The sequence below is a fragment of the Rhincodon typus genome, chromosome 9, assembly GCF_021869965.1.
Source record: "Rhincodon typus isolate 14 chromosome 9, sRhiTyp1.1, whole genome shotgun sequence".
Classification (NCBI taxonomy): Eukaryota; Metazoa; Chordata; class Chondrichthyes; order Orectolobiformes; family Rhincodontidae; genus Rhincodon; species Rhincodon typus.
Window position 1 is genome coordinate 68,858,631 of NC_063340.1, and position 23,764 is coordinate 68,882,394.

Sequence of the window (23,764 nt, forward strand, 5' to 3'; positions counted from 1 at the left end):
CATCAATAAAAATAACTTTCAAGCCAAGCTTTGAGCAAGAGTAGGATAGGAAGAGAAACATCTGAAACTGACTAAAAATAAGAATGTTTCAACTAATTCCTTCTCATCGATTTGCCCCCAAGAAAGTGAACTTACAATTATGTAGTTATTTTCACAACATTAGAATGGTTCAAATGAGTCAATTAATTACTTTTGAGGTGTAATCATTATCTTACACTGAATCATGGTAGCTAAATTGTAATTTCCCACAAAATTCTCTCTTGCAGAACATAGTCATTGCCTCGCACAAATGTCACTTGCCATTTCTCAGCCCAGGCCTGGATATTGCCCAGCTTTTGCTACTTATGGGCATTGATGATTTCAATATCTGAGAAATCAAAAACTGTGCTGAACGTTGTGCAGTGAACATCTCTGCTTACGACTTTAGAGTGGATGGAAGGTTATTGATGAGGCTGAAGAGGATCGTGCCTTGGACGCTACATTGAGGAACTCCTGTAGTGATGTCCTGGAGCCGAGATGACTGACCAACAACTGCAACCATCTTTCTTTGTGCTACCAATGCTTGAATTATTGGATCATTTTCCCAATTCCCACAATGTCAGTCATCCTGGAGATCCTCGATGCCACATGCTACATTGATGTCAAGGACAGTCACTACCCCTTATGCAGGAGTTTAATTCTTTTGTCCATATTGGATGAAAGTTCTATTGAGTTCAGGAACTGAGCAGCCCTGGCAGAACCTAATTGGAGTCACAGCAGGTTTTTGCTAAGCAAGTAGCACTTGATAGCACTGTCGGTGGCCTCTTCCATGACTTTGCCGATGATTGGGATTGGAAATTAGCCAGGTTGGACTTGTCCTGCTTGTAGTTACAGGACATATTTGCACAATTTTCCACAACCTCAGATAGGTTTCAGTGTTATAGCTGTAATGGCTAGCTAAATGCTTGGCTAGGTCTGGAAAATGAGTCTTCAATGTTGTCAAAGTCCATAGCTGAAGAGAAAACAGATCTTTTTCACTAACTTTTAGAATGCAACATACGAAAGACATCTTGTAGAACATGCTCCAACGTTTCACATACAACGAAACGTTTACGAAGACTATCTAGAAAAATCCGGTTTTAATCTTTTTGCTGATAACTGCCTGTACTTTACGATCATTGAAAGTAGAGGCACCACAGAATGAGAGAAACCTGGTTTAAATCCTAATATCACCATACATGCATATTTATTACATAACACATTGCTCATTACTGAATTTCAGACAGATGATATTCTGTGCCAGATGACCAAATGTGTTCCTAAATCAAACAGTTAAAAAAAGCTCTAGAGCTAGTTAAAGCACAGAAGGTCTCTTTAAGCAGACTCCACCCACCTTAAAAGGTGAGAGCCTGTCTAATTGGAGAATACTAGTGCATCAAGGAATTTTACTTCAAGAAAAGAAAAACCAGTTTTATTGCTTCGAAGTGGATGCCCTTGAAATTAGGCAGCCAAAAAAGAGAGAGCCAGATGATCTAAAAACAATACTGAAGAAACAAAAATGTATGCACAGGGAATGGTTGTTAAATGCTATTCCAGACAGTATTTGAAATGGATCCAAACATAAATCTCAGTACTCTTGGGCAAATTCCAGATTTCTCAAATATTTTTTCACAAACACGTAAGCAGCTTCAAGTAGAAGAAATCTCAATATGAACAATAGTATGAAGATTCTGAGAGACTGTCATAAAGAGTTCCCACAGTTTCTGGAACATCCGTTCCTTGATATTAAAACTGTGAATTCAGAGATTAAGCAATAACACTGTATTAATCCGCACAAAAATAAGCATGGAGCTTTTCAAGACTGGACTATATTTATTTTGGTTTCTCCAAATTAATACACAATTTAGTAGGGTTGACAAAATAATTAAACTGAAGGGAAGCTTGCTGCGTTCAGGAAATATCTCTACTGTCTAGTTTCTAACATCAAGAGACTTTCCAGATGGCAAACTTCCTTAAAATGAAATTTCATACTAAAGGATATAATTTGGTGACTCATTTAAGTTACTTAGAAGGAAACCATTCACAGTGCAAAATAATCAGTTGCAAAGGAGCAGTATGCTTTAATTATCACCATTTGCGATGCAATTGCTACTGTTTTTGATTCTTGAAATTAAAAGACAATAATTGAAAATAAAAGCTACTGAAATAAAACTACATTGTTAAGAAGTTATGATCCGAACAGGATAGAGCTAATCAGACTACTTGTACATTTCCAATGATCAAGATTTGCACAGGTCCAAGATATATCCTAATTATCTCAAATATGGAATGGTATTTAGATTCTAAAGGTCATCGATCTATTTATTATTTCACCAAAACAGACCTTGAAAAATAAAAGGTCTAATGCTCAATTATATTTTAAGAAAGCTGAAGCATTAATATTAAATAAAAATCTAACACCAATTAAATGAAAAGTTTTTATTGAATGAAACCCAAGATTTAATCTGAGATTAAATCAGGTGTTTTAGTTGAAAAAAATATACATTTCTACATATCAAAATGCACTGAAAGTATAATAAAACGTTGACTGGTGAAATACTTTGAAACTAGGAAAGATGTAGACTTAAATCCCAGTCCAATCAGTTTGCAATATGGATATGCATAGAGACATTCCTTACCTTCAGAAAAAGGCAGGAGAAAAAATACAAGAAATGGGTAGGTACACATATATTTCGCAACTAGATACATTAGACTACCACTTGCTTGGACCAAAGCCAAATCATACAGACAGAGAAATAACTACAAATGTAAAGGCTTAGTCAGTAAAGGCCAGAGTATTCCAAATCTACATGCTATTCTTTTAAATCCTTTGATCTATCTTGAGCAGTAGTGGAAGTTCCAATAAGCCTTGGTAACCAGGGGCTGAGAGATGGGATGCACAGCAAATCAAGGGAATTAAATTCAAGGGTCTGTCTAGCTGTTTAAAAAGCACACATATGAATAGGATCAGGCTTGGTTTGAATTCCTTTGCATGGTGCCCCCACCCTGCAATCAAATTCTCCTGTTACTCAAATGGGAAATAATCACTCAAGCACTTATCATATGTGGAATCATGCCCACCAGATGTTAAAAAGAATAGAAATTGCTGGAGAAACTCAGGTCTAGCAGCATCTGTGGGGAGAAAATAGAAAATGAGCGTTGGAGATGAGGATGCAGTGGGGGGCGGAGGCAGCTAGTGGAGGGTTTTGGTGGTGAAGGAGAGGTGAGTAAGTACAGAAGGAGCCGAGAGAGAGAGACACGAAAGGATAGGCAGTGACAGGCCTTGTTGATAAGAAGCTAGGACAAAAGAGAAGCTAAATAAGTGATGATGAGAGCTAAGAGTAGGAGAGAATGGGTAGGCTGTACTGAAACGTGACAATAGGACTAAGAGTGGGTAGGAATCAGTTACTATGATAGGGTTAGGGTTAGGGTTAGGGTTATGACAGGACTAGGGTGTGAAGATGGGTTAAAAAAAAAAAAAAGGCTCTAAAGTTATTCTACTGAGTCCTAGAGGTTGCAGGGTCTCCAAACAAAAGATGAGGTGCTCCTTTTCGAGCTTCACTGGAACACTGCAGCAGGCCTGCGACAGAAATAAGGTGTATTGAAGAGGCAACTGAAAGCTCAGCATCATTTTTACAGACAGAATATTGGCTGTTTTACAAAACACCTCTCAGTCTGCATGTCGTCTCCCCAGTGTAGAGAAGACCACATTGTGAGCAGTGAATACAGTAGACTAGATTGAAGGTGAGTTGTTGCTTCACTTGAGCCCTCGGATAGTGAGGAGGGAGGAAGTAAACGGGTGTGTGTTACATCTTCAGCAATTGAATGGGGAGGTGCTGTAAGGGTTTTGGGAGTGGAGGAGGAGTGGACTCGGGTCCTGGAGGGAACAGTCCCTGTGGAATGCTGACAAGGGAGGAGACGGAAATGGTGTTTGGTCAAGGCATCCCACTGGAGATGATGGGAATAGCAGTTTACAAAGTTAACAAAGTACATGGAAGCTAACAAGATGACATCCAGACTCTCAAGATTAGTCGCTAGCAAAAGCTTTGGGTAGGAACTGAGTTTTTTAAAATTCATTCACAGTATGAAGGCATCACTAGATACGCTAGCATTTATTGCCCATCCTTAATTGGCCAGGGGGCAGTTAGGAGTGAACCACATTGCTGTGGGTCTAGAGTCACATGTACAGTAGACCAAGTAAGGACAGCAAGTTCCTTCCTTATTGTCCTTCAGGGTTAGGGTTAAAAACCAGATGGGTTTCTGCAATCAACAATGGATTCATCGTCATCAGTAGACTCTTAATTCCAGATTTTTATTTAATTCACATTCCACATCTGCCATGGTGGCATCTCCAGAACATTATCTGGGTCTCTGGATTAAGGGTTCAGCAGTAAAACCGCTAGGCCATTGTCTCCCCTTCCTACAAAGATACCTACAAAGATGTGGGAAACAGAGATAATAATTGTGGTAATTATAATTGTTATTGTAATATACATACCATAATCTATAAATAGCTTGAAGGAGCTCTGTTTATTTCATATATGAATTACAATCTGTTCTCCGAGTCCTCTATCAATTAGTGAAATACCCTATATCAAACATTTCTTGTAGTCACCGATCTACTCTACAATTTACTTTGTTATTGATCTTTGTCTCATCAACAAATTTGGAAACTCTCTGTCTGTCTCTTCATCCAAGTAATTTACATAAATTGGAAACACTCAAGGTCTCAGCACCAGTCCCTGTGGCATACCATTTTTATGACTTACCAACCTGACAAAGACCCATTTACAACTATTCTGCTTTTTGCTGGCCGGCCAATCTTTCAGCCATGCCAAAATCCCAACCCCCTACACAAACTTTTTATTTTTTTCTTAGGCTTTGATGTGACATTGTGTAAAATGCCTTGTGGAAATCTAAGTACCTGTACAACCACCAGTCCCGCCTTCATACAAAAGTATTACTTCTTCAAAGAATTTGAAGAGATTGGTCAAACACAATCTTCCTTTCACAAAACCATGTTGACTCTGCCTGATTACTTTGAGCTTATCCGACTGCCCTGCAAAACTGCTTCACTAATAGCTTCCAACTGTTCTGATTGACAGATGTTAAGCCAACTAGCCAGAAGTTTCCTGCTTTCTGTCTCCTTTGCTTTTTGACTAAAAGAGTAACGCTCACTAATTTTCCAATGTAATGTAACCATTCTTAAAACCAGGGGGTTTTGGAAAATTAAAACCAACGCATCATCTATCATACTAGCCACTTCTTTCAAGACCCCGGGATGAAGTCCACCAGGGCGCAGGCATGTATCACACCGCTGTCAATTTACTTAGTACCACTTCTCTGCTGGGAGTAAGGCAAGAGCGGAGGTTCGCAATCAGCAGCCATATGCCCAGCCCAATGTCAGATCCCTGGGTTGACCACTATGCCTTTGAAAAGGTGACTTTTCTTAGAAAGACACAAGCAAACCTGATGGAGTGTTGGGTGGCGTGTGCACGTGGTGAGGTTATTAATCAACTAATTGGTGTCAACTGGTTCAACAGTAAGCCCAACTGATAAACAGCTACAAGTCAGAGCTCTTGTGCTGCTGTTATAATGTCGCTACCTCTGGGCCAGAAGGCCCATGTTCAAGTCCCACCTGTTCCAGTGGGGTGTTGTAACAAGGCAAACAAAATAGAAAAATCACCATGAGGGTTTTTGTAGCTCAATGGTAGTATTCCTACCACTGAGCCAGAGGTCCAACTTGCTCCAGGAGGTATGTAATAACATTGCTGAACTGCTCGATTAGAAAATACCTGCAATGGTAGTGTTCCCAACTCAGGGCCAGAAGGTCCAGATTCAAGTCCCAGGCATAACATGCCTGAGCAGGCTGATTAAAAGTATCTAAACTATCACAAGTGGACGAGATTCTCATAGGCCCTTTTCCATCTTCAGCTTAAAACAGCAAAAGCTTTCTGGTCAGTGACTGTTATGCAATCTCACACAATTAAGTGGGCTCAGTCATGTTTCCCACTAGGTCCAGCCTATTGTATCTGCTGTTAATTGGGAATGACAGGAACAAAGGCAGTAATGAGCAATGTAACAAATCTCATCATCCTAGTGTTAATATTTCATATCAGTAAAAATAACATGACTTATTCCTCAGTATTAAAGTTAAGAGGGAATATTTCAGCTTTCAGATCATAAACCTCTTCATTGCCTCCTTCCTCCTAAAACTTCCAATCTTCAGTTTCCTGCACTTACCTTCTACTTTTAGGATTATGACCTCCTTTGCATGCTTCTTTTTTACTCAACTATTGATTAAAACGTATCAAATGTTTCAGCTTCTCACACTCATTCTCTAAACCCTTCCAACCTGCTACTTTTCTCCCCTTGAAAACTAAGATAGGGGATAGATTTTGAGGTATTCTTGACCACTAATTTGATTTCCATCTTCCTCCATTTTTTAGATTCATTATTTTCTGCTCTTAAAGAACATTGATGTGCTATATGTTTAAAAACCCTGTATAATCCATGTTGCTACTTTTTAAAAGAAATTCACCTGCTTAATAGATCTCTGATGAGTGAGAGTTTAGCCATGTTTTTTATGTTTGAAGTTTTCAGAATTTCCACTGAACAATGTATTAGATAGCAGACTGAACACAGTAAAGCATCCCAAAGTGCTGCAAAGAAGGGATTATCAAACCATGTTTGACACAGGTCCAATATTCCCACAGGTGATCAAAAGCTTAGCCAAAAGAAGTATATTTTAGAGAATCTTTAAGAGAGGGAGAGAGAGAGATATATATGGAGGAAATGCCTCATGATTCAAATTCTAAGAATTAAGAATTTAGTAACAAATTGCATTTAATTTATCTATATTCACTTGTACAGGATGCGACATAATTCAATAAGATCACCTGAAACTGAAGGAATTGAGATTTTCCTAAATACAATTCAGACAGCAAATGGCACAAACTAAACACTGCAAACCTGATGGTTGATTTTGACCCCTTGTTTGCAACAGATAACTGATGTCAGAACTCAGGACTCACATTGCATTTTAAAAAATGAAGCATTTGAGCCTGTGGCATAGAATTGTCAGTAGTTTGGATTTCTCACACCAGCCATTGCAACAGATACAAAAACTGCTTTGAGTGTGCTCATTTGGATACTCTGGAATTAACGTACTTGTCTGTGCAGATGCTCATTTTCCTGTATTTTGTTCTGCAGATCTTCATCAAACACACTCTGTCGCTGCTGATTCATCTGAGTTGGAGGGTCAACACTCTTCTGCTGTACAAAGTCAGTTCAAAATTAGTATCCATTCTAATTTATATTACACAAAAATATACAAGAAATGCTACATGACTGTATATGGCATTTAAAACAACACCAAAGATCTGAGCCAAAGGGGCATTATCTAATGTGACTGTCAACTCATGATCATATGTTTATTTCAAAATATGTTTCAATTCCTAACATTGCCACTGGGTGGTGCTGCACTAATGTAATTGCTGGAGTGAGCAAACATCTCAACATAGGCAAAGCCAGATGATTATCTTGTCCCAGCCATGCTATTCAAACTTGTCACAAAGTACAATAGACCCAAATTTAGCCTGATCTATACTTGAAGGAAAAAAATGCTGCCTAACTCCTTCCTTCATACATCCCAGCTGGCACATGGCAGACTTTCCACACTGCCGCTTCCAAACTCAACTCCAGTGGATTCACAAACTCTGGGCCTGTCAACAAAATGAACCAAGCAAAATTCATGAAGTTTATTTGTTAGCAGTTAGACCACCTTGTGACCAACACCCCAGAAGAAAACCTACTTGCTTGCTTTGTTTCCATGCTCATCACAATTTCACATGTCAGCCTGCCCAAGCAGCCCAAAGACACCTCACCAAATCTTTAGGAACTTCTGTAACCATCACTAAACATTGTTTTTAATTTCAAGTCCTAATCCTAATTGAGCAGTTTTCATATTTGCCCAATGTTCCCAAGCATCGCTTTTCGCATCTGGAATAATTCATGTCCTGATATCCCACCTTTCCTACTATCAATTGACCCTCTCTCTCCTTTTCCTTTCACATCCCTCCTCTTTATTCCCTTGTCACCATCACATCATTCTCACCTTTCATCAGTATCCTCCTATCCTATTTTTGATTTAGCATTCTCTAAACTTGACTAGATATCAACTCACTGTGAAAGGCCACTGGGGATTAACAAAGAATTCAAAGCCAAACTGCTTACGCTATTTAAAGACAACTGATAAAATAATCAATATTTGAGGCAAATATAATTACAAGTATTCCTTTTCTTACACAAGCACATTACAGTAACCGACATTGCCTCAAAAGGTTGGAAGCCGATAGAATAATCTGCAAAGAAGTTGCCTAAATATTTTGAAGGGGAAGCTTCAAACTTCTGGAGAGGCAGTGGATGGAGAACTAATTGGATGGATCTTTGAAATGAGCCAGCACATGCACAATTAGTAAAATAGCCTCGTTCTGAAATATATACCACTTTGATTCTCAATCATTAGGCCATAAGACTGTAAGATATAGGAACAGATGTAGACCATTTGCCCCATCAAGTCTACTCTGCAATTTAATGAAATCATGGCTGATCTGGTAATCCTCAACTCCACTTTCTTCCCTTTTCCCTATAACCCTCAACTCCTTTACTGATGAAAAATCTGTATCTAGCCTTAAATTTAATTAATGACCCAGCCTCAACCAAACCTCTGCCATAAAGAATTCCACATATTCACCCCCCTCAGAAGAAATTCCTCCTGTCTTCAATGTGTGACCCCTTACTCTGACTTTGTGTCCTCTGTTCCTAGACATGCTTTACCACAAGGGAAAAACAATCTCTCCACATCTACTCTGTTAAGCCCCAAAGAACCTCATGTTTCAAGAAGTTCTCCTCTCATTCTTAATTCCAACAACAACCTACTTAACTTCTCGTAAGAAAATCCTTCCTTACCCGAAATCAACCAGTGAACCTTCTCCAGACTGCCTCCAATGTCATAATATCTTCCCTTATGCAAGGGGACCAAAATTGTTCTCAATATTCTGTGTGGTCTAACTAGTACTGTGACAATGTAAACTTCACAACTTTAATAACTGTTCAGCGATTGAATGAATCAACAAATGATAAACTGTTACACATGGAAAGAATCAGCAATAACTTTCGGGAATAAACTTTCTTGAGATGGAAGATGCAAGGAGACACTGTTATAAAGGAATTGAAATCAACATGCAAATTAGCCAACCCTGGAATGGAGCTGAAGGAACGTAAACATTTTGTTTCCTGGGAGCAAGGAGATAACAACAGCTTGACAAGCTCCTACCTCATGACAAATGGGCAATTCAGATTGCGTACAGAAATAATGTTCTGAAGTAAAGGGGATAATTGCAGGAAAAGCTGTGTTTAGAACAGACAGCTAACCCCGAATGTAACAAGGAAGAGGGGAGCTACTTCTGCTAAGAAGGCAAGTTATCCTGTCTCCAGGAAAGTTATCAATTTTGGGGATGAAATAATTTATTGAATCATCAATAATGCCACACCACAAACTTGAAAGAGAGAAAACTGTACAAGAAACCAACACCAGAACAAGTCAATGGCAGAACTTCAAGAAAACAACACTGCATAAGGAGACGGACACTGTTGGTGGGATCCTGGCCAGATTCCATCATTAATTGGGTGGTAGCCAAGTTGAGTTGAGACTTAACTTGCTTACTTGAGGGATCTTATTTTGGTTGCTACATGCAATAAAGTTTAAATAACTATTTCAGTACTTAATTGTCTGTGAGATTTCTTGATAAGTAGCCAAATTAAATTTGTGGTGATTTATCCAAAACAGTGCTCTTAGCAAGACTTCGTTATTTTTATACTCCAGTCCCTTTGAAATAAAGGCTGATAGTTCATTTGACTTCATGATTACCTGAACTTGGGTGCTAGATTTTTGTGATTCATTCAAGTAGACTCTCACATCTCTCTGTCAGAAACTTTCAGCAGCTTTCAGCCTTCTTTCTCCATTCAAATAATATTCACCTCCTCTAATTTTCCTGCCAATGCACATAACCTCACATTTTCCCACAATACATTCCATTTGCCAACTCAACCTCAGTATATCACTCTGTAGACTTCGTCATCTCTATGACATGCATTCCCTATTCTTCAGTATAGTACATTCATTTTCCTCATCTGAGTCATTAAAATAGACCATAAATAACTGTGGTCCTAGCACCGATTCCTGTAGCACTCCACCAGTGGGCATCCTGAAAATACCCCTTTATCCCAACTCTCCATCTTCTATTAGTTAGTCCATCCTCTAGCCCTGCTAATATACAACCCCAACACTATGGTTCATTTCTCAGGTGGCCTTGTGGTTGGTACCTTATTTAACACCTCTGGAAATCCAGATTTATGAAATCTTACAAGTTCCCTTTTATCTATTGTTTGTTACCTCCTCAAAGAATGCCAATAGGTTTGGCACGATTTCCCCTTCATGAAGCCATGCTGACTCTGCTTAATTATACTTTGTATTTCTAATGGTCTCTGGACAGATCTGATAACTGACAATGTGAAATCAAATTTAGTTTAGAATTTTTGTTAAGATTACAAATTCAAATGATATCAAAATTGGTGAGGCCTAGACTGTTCAGAAAACAAGTGCATTCTTTCCCTTCTGACCCTGGCTTCAAAACTACACAAAATAGTCGTAACATATCAATACATGATTTAAGCCCAAAAGTGCAATTCCAGATCACAGTGCTGAAATATAAACCTCAATGTGTAAATTTATCACTGGTTCAAACTGTAAATAAGCAGCCCATCCTCCAGCTCTTCTAATACCACGCAGGGTTCTCTCCTCTTTACCCTCCATTAAAACAAGCAATGAGTAACTTCCTCCTGTAGCCTTTGATACTGAAATCAGAAATTGTATATGTAGAATCACAAGCAATCTGCTGCATAGGGCTAAGAACTGATTCAAAACTTGCTGTACAAACCAGGACTGGAAAACAAATTAAACACTTGTATGTATTTGGGGCTTATTAGAAGTCAATTATTAACTCAAATTATAGGGTTACAAATGAATACCTTGCATATAGTGTACACGTAAATCACACAGGAGTGTCACAAACTTCCCATTGTCTGAAAAATTGAACCACTAATCGGCAGCGTAAACCTGGTGGAAATTTTTAGTTTCGGTCATTTACTACTCATGTCAAACATACTATTGTAACAGAACCCTCTACGGCATTTTATTCCTGTGTTGCAAACTTCAGCAATACAACCAATGTTAACAAACTGTAAAAATAAAACAAAGACTTGCAGCTGCTGGAAATCTGAAACAGAAACAGAAATTGCTGGAGAAACTCAGGTCTGGCAGCATCTGTGGAGAGAAAGCACAGTTAATGATCGTAGCTAGGGAAGGATGGTATATATGCTAAAGAACAGGAGTGGGGTGGATGGGAAACAAGTGAGTGGATAGGCGGCAATGAAGCCCAGAGAAAGAGAACGACAGTAAAGGAGACAAAGTGATGGATGATAATGTTCCAAGGAGAAAGAAAAGCTGATAACGGGGCCCACAAATAGGTGAAAGGGCTTGGGATGTGGGAGTGGGTTAAGGACATAGAAGATGGTGTTCGAGTTCCGAAGCTATTGAACTCGATATTGAGCTCTGAAGGTTACAGGGTCCCCAAGCAGAAAATGATATGCTGTCTTCCAGCTTGTGCTGAGCCTCACTAGAACACTGCAGCAGGCCAAAAACAGAAATGTGGACCAGGGAACATGGTGGCATGCTAAAGTGACAGGCAACTGGAAGGATCATTTTGTGGACAAAACATGAGTACTCTGCAAAGCAGTCACCCAGTCTATGTTTCAACTAACAAAAAATAGTCTGCGTCTTGTATTACCAAACAGTAATATTGCTAGGAAACAACGATTAGACAGCTGCACTCTCTTACCAGAATGTTTACACTTTACTACCCAAGATGGAAAAGCAAAAGTAATTTCCAGTATTAACTTGAGGGAAACCAAAACTTTTTAAATTTCCAGAACACACAGCTACTGTGCTAAATGACAGAGTTCCAACGTGTCAAAGCAACAAAAGCCTAATAGCTGTGATGGCAAGAACAAAGATTTTGCATGTCAAAGGACATCACAACAAATTGAGTTTTTCCAAACAATATATCCTAAATCCAATAATCTCCTATTTAACATATGCTTTTACCTTTCCCCTTGCTTCCTTCCTGACTCAATGGGAAAGAGATACCCGAGATTCCAAACTATGCTGACCGTCATCGTATGCAAAGGTTTTTATAAGCTACCAGGCGATTCATAGACCAAGAACAAATGAAAATAAAACCTTCATTCATTTTTCTTAAGGATACTGATGGCATCTGTCAATGTCAGAAAGAACAGACAGTGATCAATTCCTCGCCCACAAATTTATAGTGACAGCTGATAGCCTAGAGTGTATCTGCCAGTATCCCATGATAGAATCCATGGGTGAACTACCATCAATGGGAGAGCTGTGACAAGCTACCAGACAGATGGAAAATCGACAAGGCGTGTCATCCATATGGTGTTCCAGCTGAAGCATTCATTTTCGGTAAGCATTGCACACCCCAAAACTCCATGAACACATCCAGCTGAGGGAAGAGCACAGAATCCCTTCCCAACCTCAGGAATGCAAAGACTGCAACCGTCTTCAAGGGAAATCAATCTCAAGGCTCTGAATCATGCTCCAGAGATGGTTGATCAATTGGCTCGATGGTAATGATAGAGTGAGGATATGCTAGGCTATGAGGTTACAGATTGTATTGGAGTATGATTCCATTGCTGCTGATGGCCCCAGAGCCTCATTTTTAATTGAATTCAAATTGCATCTTCTGCAGTGGCAGGATTCATTACCTGGGTCACTGGATTAATTTTCCAGTGGTAACACCATTTAGAGGAGAGATAGTGGGAACTGCCGATGCTGGAGAACCTGAAGGGTCTAGACCCGAAACGTCAGCTTTCCTGCTCCTCTGATGCTGCTTGGCCTGCTGTGTTCATCTACACCTGTTATACCATTTAGAGGAGTACATGTTTGAATCAAGGCTGTAATGAAGTCAGGAGCTGATCCCAAAATAGCATCAGTAACCAGATTATTGCTAAGGAAGCATTGCATGATCAAGACTAGACTGAATGGGTGATGACTGCCCAGGTTGGATTTGTCAAACTTTCGGGGCATACCTATGCAATTTTCCACATTGTTGGGCAGATGCCGGTGTTTTAGCCATACTGGAACAGCTCAGCTAAGGGCATGGCAATTTCTACATGTCTTCAGTACTATTGGCAGAATCCCGTCAGGGCTTATAGCCTTTGCAGTATCCAATGCCTACAGTTGCTCTTTTATATCATGTACAGTGAATCGAATTGGCTGAAGGTTTGCAACTGTGATGATGGGGGATGTCCAGAGAAGGCACAGACGAATCTTCCTTGGTTCATTCACGGGATGAGGGTGTCGCTAGCTAGCCCATCCCTAATTGCCCAGAGGGCAGTTAAGAGTCAACCACATTGCTGTGGGTCTGGAGTCACATGTAGGCCAGACCAGGTAAGGACATTAGTGAACCAGATGGGTTTTTTCTGACCATCGACAATGGATTCACAGTCATCATTAGATTCTTAATTCCAGATATTTATTGAATTCAAATTCCACCATCCACCATGGCGGGATTCGAACCCAGGTCCCCAGAACATTATCTGGGTCTCTGGATTAACAGTCCAGTGATAATACCACTAGGCCATTGCCTCCCCTTATCTTACACTTGGCATTTCTGTCTGTAGATTGCTGCTAAAGACAACACTGAAGCATTTGCAATGATATGTTGGGTCCCCCAACTTTGAGGGCAGGATTGTATATGAAGCTTCCTCCTCTTGCAAGTTCTTTAATTGTCCACCAGTATTCATGACTGAATGCAGGAGGACTAGAGTTTAGGTCTAATCCATTGGTTATGAAATAACTTAGTCCTATCTATCACCTTCTGCTTATGCTGTTTGGCACATAAGTCAGCTTGTGTTGTAATTTTTCTACTTTGTGTAACCGATAAATTTAGCAATCATACCCTGAATATCTTCATTCCAGTCATTTATATACATTTTAAACAAGTTGAGACCTTAGTACTGATCCCTGTGGTACACAGCTCATTATATCTTGCCAACCAGTAAGAGTCACATTTATGTGAATCATTTCCTGTCAGCTAGCCAATCTCTTATACTTACCAAAATATTACCCTGCTGCAATACAAGTGTTTATTTTTCACAACAAATTTTAATGTAGCTTATCAAATGACTTCTGAGAATTCCAATATATTAAAAATCAACCAATTCCCCTTAAACCACAGCCTGTTGCTTCCTCAGAGAACATTCATAAATTAGTTAAAATCATATTGTCTCTGCCTGATTATCTTCAACTTCTCCAGATGCCCTGCTTTAAGATCTTTAATTACTTCTATTAGTTTCCCTTTGACAAATGTTGAACTAACTGATCAGTAGCTTCCTGCTTTGCATTGCCCTCCTTTTTTAATAAAAGGAGTGACATGCCCTATCTTCTGACCTAATTGAACCTTCCCTGAATCTAGGGAACTTGGAAGAGTTAATCAACCATCTCACTAGCTAATTCTTTTCATAGTTTATAATTTGCTGGTTAAGATAAAGTCCATCATGGCCTGGAGACTTGTCAGCACACAGCTCCAATAATTTACTCAACACCACTTCATGATGATTGTAATTTTTAGTTCCTCCTGCTCTTCCTTGTACCATTTACAATGAAGAACAAAACAAAACTCTGTTCAATTCTTCTGCCATTTCCTTAATTTTCTTCTATTAATTCACCAAACTCACTTTCTTTAGGACTAACTTTCCGTTTATGAACTCTTTTTCTGTTTAAACAGAAACTCTTTTCATATTGCTAGCGAGCTTTCTCACATTCTTTTTCTTTCCTTATTTATCTTTTAGTCATTCCATGATTTTCTTTTGATACTCTGTCCAATCTTCTGACTTGCCACCCATCTTTGCACAATCATATGCTTTTTCTTTAAGTTTCACACTACTATTTACCAGCGAGTCAGTATAGATCAGTAAGACATAATAATAGACGAACAGCACTTGATGCAAATAAGGACAAAGAGAATTTTGGATGACTTGTGGAGTATGCAATGTGAGACAATGACTGGGAGTGCATTGCAAATGTCAAAGGCTGCCAACAACTTAACTACATTTGCTTTGGTTAAGAAATATTTTGAACAAAGACTTCAATTTTTTTTTCCCCCTCAATAACAGTGAAATGATAAATACAACTTACATACGTGAGCAGCAATTTGCAAAGAGTGTGGATTCAAAAAACACTCATGCTATGCCATCAGCTACGTAGTTTCATTCAAAATTCAAAAACTTTGGACCCAAGAAACCTTGTTCCTTTCTAGATTTTACCTTGCTCTTCTTGCCTTTGGCCTCAGTAGTTACTAGTTCCTCTTGAAGTAGCTCTACACGCTTTGCCAGCTGCTGATTTCGGAATGTCAGGCTATCCATTTCTTGCTGCAACTTCCTAACACTTTGGTCCTTCATCTTCAGTTCCTCCTGAGGCAGGAAAAAAAACCTGTCTTAAGTTAGTTTTTACTCAATGAGAGCATAGAGGTGATAATAGGACTTGATAATACCACTGCACTCCTTATAGTTGTTCCTAACATAATACAAAACAAAGGGGATGGATGAATGAATGGAACTTGCTAAGATTTTAGGATATAGGAAGCAAAGTTTAGGAGAACTGCAAGCTAATGAAGGGTGGATGATTGGAAGTCATTCAGGAGTGCCCTGGATAGTCAAATCTACAGGTGTCAAATTCACAGATGGCTAGGGATCAGAGATTCCTTACAAAATCTGTAGACAATGGATTAAGTCTTAACAAAATGTTATTGGAAGAATTTTCTACTTTTCCTGCACTGAATGCCAGCCAGCAGTCTGATAATTTAGTCACGATGGATGGGACACGTGAGGTGGTCAGGAAATAGAGCCGATGTTGTTTTTGAATGTCACAAAGGGGCAGTGTGCAATGAGAGGTATCAAGGACTAATCCTTTGCTGACGGGAGTATCGGCGAAGGTTCAGGAAGGGAAGCCAATGCACAGGATTCTCCGGCTGTAATTAGATAAATAGAGTGTGGTCCTAACAAATCGGACAGAGGTGGAAAGGAAGAGGATGATGTGGTCAATCATGTCAAAGGTTGCAGACTAGTCTAAAAGGATGAGGTGGCATAGTTCACCATGTTTACATTCATAATGTGACTTTGATAGAAAACTTGTATTGTGGCAAGTTGGAAAGAGATTGGAGGTGCTCAAACTCCCAGGAAAGATCTACAGAATAGAGAGAGCACTTTCAAGGATTGGAGAGAAGGTGGAGATGGGGTGATACTTCGTAAGGACTGAGGGTACCGAAGAATTTATTTCCAAGAGTGGTGGTGACAACAGGGATGGTATTGTACCCGAGGAGCGAGAAGAATAGCAGTTAACACGAAGGTCAAGAAGGAAAATTGAGTAGTTAACAGTTTAGCAGAATAGGGTCAACAGAACAGGAGATCTCAAACAGCTCAGAGAAGGTACAAGGGGAAATAGGAAAGAAACTAGAGAAAGTTGAGTTCAGGGATAATCTGTGGAGGAAGTGTGACCACGTGAGAAGGGAAAGGAAGGAAAGCAACAGCAAAACAGTCTTGACCTTAGTGATAGAGATATCTGTGAGCTCCTTTCACTTGCTGTTGATGGGGAGAGTGGAGGAAATGGGAGATAGGGGTACAAGAAAACAATATGCAATAAACGAAAAATGATGGGAGTTATCTTTGAATTCCAGGATGATCATGGGATTGAGTATTTTTGAAAATAAGCAGAAATTGAGTGCTTTATAATTGTTCAGCCAGTTCTCACATCTCTCGCCTGCGAGGAACCTCCCATTCCACCAAGGGAAAGATAACTCCTAAAAGGAATAGAGCATAGTATGAAGATATTTATAAAGTTCGTTCCCATCACTTAGTACAGTAGAATACGCACTCAAAACAGCATGAGCGTAAATGGAGTAAGATACAATAACATATAGATAGAATGTATATTATATTAAGTTGCTTTAAGGATCAACACGTTATGTAAAAAGTTAGATGTTCACGTGAGGAAAACATTAGAACAAATTACCAAAATCTGTCAAAAGGATGGAGTTTAAGGACCGTCTTGAAGGAAGGATACGCATATACTTGAAGGGATTAGGAAGGGAATTAGACGTTACAGAATTGGAGGTTAGTTAGGCAGCTGAAGAAATGTCACCAATGGTAGAAGAATTAAAATTAGGGATGCTCAGTAGGTCAAAGTTAGGAACTCCCAGATACCATAGACGGATGTGGGGCTGGAGGTGCTTACAAGAGGTAGGGTGGGACTGTGGAGGTATTTAAAAGTAAAAGAGACTTTTAAAATCAGAGCGTTGTTTGACCAGGAACCAATCTAGTTAGGGTAAAAGATGAATGGGACTTAGTGCAACAAAATCCAGGCAAAGTTTTGGGATGGATTTACTTCGATAGATGGTAGCATACAAGGTATCAGCCAAGAGTCAGTCATTTACTCATGGCTGTAAACAGAGAGGGGAGTGTGCAGCAGGGCCTGGGTATTCTTGTGCACCAGTTGCTGAAAGTAAGCACGCAGGTGAAGCAGTCGGTAAAGAAGGCAAATGCTATGTTGGCCTTCATTGCAAAACATTTGGAGTACCAGAGCAAGGATGTGTTGTTGCAGTTATACAGGGCCTTGGTGAGGCCACACCTAGAATATTGTGCGCAGTTTTGGTCTCCTTTGCTGATGAAGGATGCTTTTGCTCTCAAAGGAGTGCAGTGAAGGTTTACCAGGCTGATTCCAGGGATGGCAGGTCTTACATGAGGAAAGATTGACTAGGTTAGGATTGTTTTCACCGAGTTCAGACGAATGAAAGGGAATCTCATACAGACTTATAAAATTCTAACAGAACTGGACAGGGTAGATGCAGGGAGTATGTTCCTTATGGTAGGTGTGTCCAGAACCAGGGGTTACAATCTGAGGACTCGGGGTCAACCATTTAGGATGGAGATGACGAGACACTTCTTCACCCAAAGAGTGGTGAGTCTATGTGGAATTCATTACCACAGGAAGTACTTGATGCCAAAACATTGAATGTATTCAAGTAGTGACTAGATATAGCACTTAGGCAAATGGGATCAAAGGTTATAGGGAGAAAGCAGGAGTAGGCTATTGAGTTGGACGATCAGCCATGATCATGATGAATGGCGGAAGCGGCTTTGTGGGCCAAATGGCCTCTTCATGCATGGCCTCCTCGTGCCCCTATCTTCTTTATTTGTATGTTTCTATTTATCAAGCCTAAAATAACAGACAAAAAATAATATGCACATGACTTTCCCAGCCACATATTCTCAATCCAAATCTAAATTTTAGTTCAAGAGTCAACAGACATGAAGGAGAATGGGCGGTGCCCCACAGTGAATCAGATCAGGTGTCCATCGACGATGCTCCATGGGGAAAGATCTCATTCACAGCTATGCTAGTGATAAACAGGGGTTAGTGGCAAAGGCGGCAAAATAAATAAAACAGCATACATGTTTAGAACTTGGTTGCAACTCAATCAATAGCTAACAGTAGGGCTGTTACAGCTATGCAAATTTCTGCAATAAATTAGAACAAAGAATTGCAGATGCTGGAGATCTGAAATAAATACAGAAGTTCCTATTGAAACTCAGCAGGTCTGGCAACATCTGTGGGGAAAAAGCAGAGCTAATGTTTCAAGTCCAGTTTACCAGTTGAAGAAGAGTCACCAGACTTGAAATGTTAACTCTGCTTTCTCCTCACAAATTTCTGCAATGCTTTGAATTTCCAGACTTCCAACTATAGAAAAGAGAGTCACCAAAACTGCACTGACACAAACAATTTTTGTAAGTTGTGTTTATGTATCTTTCACAGCAAGATCTTACAACAATTGAGCAACTAGATAATTTGTTTTAGTGATATTGTTGGAGGAATGAATATTGGCCAGTGCACCAGAGAAACCTCCCATGCTGGTCCAAATTTGCATGGATCTTTTGTATTTTCTGTTCTTTCTGCTCTCTTCTATTCTCTCCTGCCCAGCAAATATTAAATTTGTATTTCAGACTATGAATTGATTTATAATTTGAATATAATTTACATCAGGTCAACCCATACTTAAGTCAAGATCAATTCTCTGTAGTTAAATGAATTGCTATACTCACCATTTTCTCATTTACACTACTTGATCATTTTTCATCAAATCAAGTCAAGAAAGTTAATTTGGATGATGCTATGGTTTTGTTTTAAAAGATCAACACGTTCGGACAGGTTATGACATGCCTTCACACGACAGATGAGACTTAATTCTAGACATTCTGACCCAGAGGTAGGGACATTGCCACTGCGTTACAAGAACCCAGATATCATATAGTATGCACAAGTTTTAAAATTAATTATTTAACCACTAGAACCCCACAATAAAACAATAGTCCTGCTTAAGCAGCAACATTTAAACGTATTTCATTTAGGCTAAAAAAGTAAACAATTTGGTCTGGAAATCAAACATCAAATCTTAAAACATAGCTATAGTTACATCTCTCAGATGCAAGAGATTCTCAACCTTACCTTTAAAGATGCTCCTTGGCCTTGTTCATCTACAACAGCCTTCTTCAGTACTTGGTTCTGAGCACGGAGCTAAAATATTTCAAGGAGGTTAATATTTTACCAATGGAATACACAGCAATAATTATTTCAGTAAACATTAGGTTAACCAGTTACAAAGCAGAATTAACTTTTCATGTAGCTAGTAATTCAACATATGCTCACAGTATTAAAGATAAAATAAATATATGCTACAAACAGTTTTCACAAATAATTCCTTTCATCAGTAAAATAGGGAATATAAACACTTACAGTGCAAAAAATTTGTTCAATCTACAATTACTTGCAAAAGAGTTTTCTATCCGTTCCCCACTGTTTGCATACCTTCGATCATTTCTCAAATCATACAGAAATTTGATAAGCTGTCCAAATTTCTTTCGATGCTTCTTTTCAGTTATAATTAAGAACTGCATAACCTGAGAAGCAGGCATACAATTTACTCTCGGCCATTCTCTTTTCGACAAAACAGGAAGCAATAGTTCTCTTTCCAGAACTTCCACCAATGGCATGGCCAAAAATCAAGAACTTGCCTTGTGGAGAAAATATCATGTACTTGGATCTCACCACTGCATATAGTATCAAAGCTACTATTCTTGATTCAATGTATACTCAGTTTAAATGTATTTGACGATTTAACAATTTGCTCAAAAACAAACCCAGAAAGTAATAAAGAAATTACTTCGTAAATTATGTCAGGAAGAATTACTATTTAGTCTATTTATATCAATATATAATACATATGGAACAATGTGCAACTCAATTCGCAGAGAGAGCTTCTTGAATATCTCAAATTGCTCCCATCACTATCCAACTGCTGAAATCGGTACCTTCACACGGGTGTTAGTTAACTGAAGACACACCCATGTTTGGAAAGTGCTTTGACAGTTCAGATATATACACTACAAACCTTAATTCTAAAGAAAGGAAACAGAAGCCAAACGTTAGTAGGCTCTCTCTTTAGAGATGATATCCCATTTCCAGCATTTAAATTTTGTTCTTCCTACATAATCAACCGTACACTAAGAAAGGTTCAAAAGTAGCATAAACATAATTCAGAGGTGATTTATTGCGAACAAGATGTTTTGTGATTTCCAGTCTGTTTCAATACTGTATATAAGCTAATGTCAATGAAGAAACCAAATTAAAGTTTCGGCAACATACGCATGTATTTCCACAGTGATTCGAACTGGAGGTCAGTTTGCTCCAAATTGATGGTCTATCTCAGAAAAAAAGTGAAGAAAAACAAATCAGAAAATGAGCAAACCAGACAAACAGACACACCTTGGAGTACTCCTGTGCAAGTTTCTGATACTTGGCTTGCAAATCTGCAGCCATGGTCAGCAAGCGGTTGATGGCGGTGGGGGAAACGGTGCTTGCAAGGGGCAGCCAGAGCCCGGCGCATTACTCGGGGGGAGCCGGGGCGGGGGACTCGAGCTCCGTCTCTCTCACACAGGCAGCGACATCAAAATAATGGGCTTTTCGTGGGTGGGGGTAAGAAAGCCAGCGACCGCCAGCTACGAAGTGATAAGCGGTTTGTTCCTCCAACCTGCCTGCAACTGATATGACTGACCCGTCGACCCGTCAGCCTGAGAATAGCCCCTCCACCCTGGACCAATTGTCCAGACAGAGCGTGAAGAATTCGCACTTTTTTTGTGAGATACTGGAGCTTTTGCCTCGACCAGCGCCCCTTAGAATAAGAGTTAAAAGGAGTTATTTCCTCTAGCCGAATGAGAAAACAGGCTGCAGCCGCGGTAAACAGACATCCAGAGACGGACCCGGTTTTCAGGCCCACTTCCACCCTCGCAACGACCACTTCCGGCTCCGCGCGTGGCTTCAAAAGGCCGACGCGCAAACTCGCCACGACGTCAACGCGCCCGGCGTCGTCGCCCTAGCAACGGGATCACGTGAGACGCTGCGGCGGCGCGGCCGGTCCTCACTCGACGAGAGAGGGTGCGCGCCGGGGCCAAGTAAATTGTCATGGCAACAAGCTAGCGGCGGCTGAATCCAAGGTAACTTCAAATAAAATACAACAAACAAATCACTAAAAAGGTTATAAAGAGAGCCCACCACTTTCCCGCACGTGTGAAATCCAAACCATAAAGTTGTTGAAAATGCATACCAGGTAAGTTAAATTGTGAAACGAATTTAATTCAAAAGAATTGCTGACAATAACTTATGGACAGTATTGCAACAAACTGGAAATCGCAAACCATCTTGTTCGCGATAAGTCACTGCTAAATTATGTTTACTACTTTTAATTCTTTCGATTGTTCATATGACACGTAAGTTAAGCTGTGAAAGGAAAAAAAATAATTTAAACGAGTTGCTGAGTAGTGGTTTTCCTTTATTGGGATAGGTATTCCACTTTTTGAATTATTTGCTGTTTTGTTATACTTTAAATACAAATACATCAGATTTAATTTATTGCCACCTCCTTAGCTTAGCTGTAATATCCTTCAATACACATCTTTGTTGTAATTTGTTCTTTATCGGTCGTGGGTTTTTCTGGACTTCACAAATAGGGAATCAGTGACATTGAAGTTCGAGACAAAAGGCCTCTGCTGTTGTTCGCCCGTTTTGTTTTGGTTACCAGGATTCAATTTGTTGATGAGAAATAAAAACAGAAAACACAGGTCCGGCAGCATCTGCATACAGGGAAACATTAATATTTCAAGTCAATGATCTTTATTCAGCATTGGAAGTTAACAGTTGCTAATAAGAATCTCTTTTTCATGTTTTTTTTTCTATAATAACTTCCATTTGCCGCAATCTATTAATTTAAAAAGTGACCGAGGCCAAAAATAACCTTCAGGTGACGGGTAGTATGGATAAGGTGGTGTCGAAGATTCATCATTGTGACTATAAACACAGTAAGACTAACAATTGCGAACACAATTTGAAGTCACTGCTTGAAATGATTGAGAATGCAGTGTGTCTATATGTGCACTTTATATAAATTTTAACATTTTGACTTTGTACTATTAATATGCACGTAGGGATCCATACCAAAGTGAATGAAGCATTAACTAGAGAGCAAGCAGGTGAGAGGGGTTGGCAAAAAGGGGATAGGAGAGAGACATGGAGAAAAGGTTGGATTTAGGGATATGGATAGGTAGGGAACTGGGGAGCAGTTAATGGATTTTTAAGTGAGATGGATAAACAGCCTATGGACAAAGGAGCAGGAGTCTAGAAATAATTTTCCTGCTGAGTGGGAAGTAGACGAACATGGATCAGGACTGATTCTTTGGGAGAAGAGCCAAGAGTAAAATGCCAGGGTTGGACTTGTAAAACTCTTTTGCTAGGGTTGGAATATCATAATTAATTCTTAGTGGGAGGTAATTGAAATGGAGGGAAAAAAGGAACATTGATCAACCATAGACTATGAGAGGGTATATTGTTGCTCAGTCATGATTTGCTCAGCTCACTGCAAGAGCAGCAAGTTAACTGATTGTGAGCTCAAGGAGGAGTAAGATTAGCCAAGCAGTCTGGAATTGTATCCAGCTTCCAAGGGAAACTGGTGAGCAGACTGAGGTGTAAAACAGACTCTTTGGCATAAAAAGAAACTAAAAGAAACACTAGCATTTATTCGCTGCTAATCATAACTACATACTAAATGTCTCACTTCACAGGAGATGAAATCCTTTTGAAGTGTAGTCGCTGTTGTGTAGGCAATATAAATAGTAAAAAGCAGTTAAATGAATAAGTGATTAGGCTGGAATTACAGAATATTGGGAGAGGGGTTGCAGATGAAATGCTTTGAAGCAGCGACAGCTAAGAAGGAGGCCATTTGACCCATGAAGACCATGCTGGCTTTCATGAGAACAGTCTAGTCAGTACTACTCCCATGCCTGTCATAATTATGAACATGTTCATCAAATTGCTTCAAGGAGAACAACTGCTAGAGAATTGCAATGGGGCTGCTTTTAAGATCTTAAGAAATAGGAGCAAGAGAAGGCATTTAACCCCTAAAGCCTGCCCAGTAAGATCATGGCTGATATGATCGTG

At 39.5% G+C, this 23,764-nt stretch overlaps 1 protein-coding gene and 1 long non-coding RNA gene across 3 annotated transcripts in view; one reads left to right on the top strand and one right to left on the bottom strand.

Moving 5' to 3' along the window:
• The window catches only part of LOC109910960 (protein phosphatase 1, regulatory subunit 21), a 40,000-nt gene extending 18,399 nt beyond the window's left edge, over positions 1-21,601 (bottom strand). The window contains exons 1-4 of the mRNA XM_048600716.1: positions 21,041-21,601; positions 19,724-19,792; positions 15,490-15,636; positions 7,189-7,290 (exon numbers count right to left, since the gene is read on the bottom strand). Of these exons, the coding sequence (XP_048456673.1) occupies positions 7,189-7,290; positions 15,490-15,636; positions 19,724-19,792; positions 21,041-21,094 (372 nt within the window). The 5' untranslated portion in view covers positions 21,095-21,601. The remainder of the gene's footprint in view (positions 1-7,188; positions 7,291-15,489; positions 15,637-19,723; positions 19,793-21,040) is intronic.
• Positions 21,602-21,623: 22 nt separating this feature from the next.
• The window catches only part of LOC109910958, a 140,211-nt gene continuing 138,070 nt past the window's right edge, over positions 21,624-23,764 (top strand). Inside the window, exon 1 of one of the 2 annotated variants that reach the window (XR_007262823.1) lies at positions 21,624-21,768. This is a non-coding gene — a long non-coding RNA (uncharacterized LOC109910958). The other variant, XR_007262822.1, reaches the window with a different exon arrangement.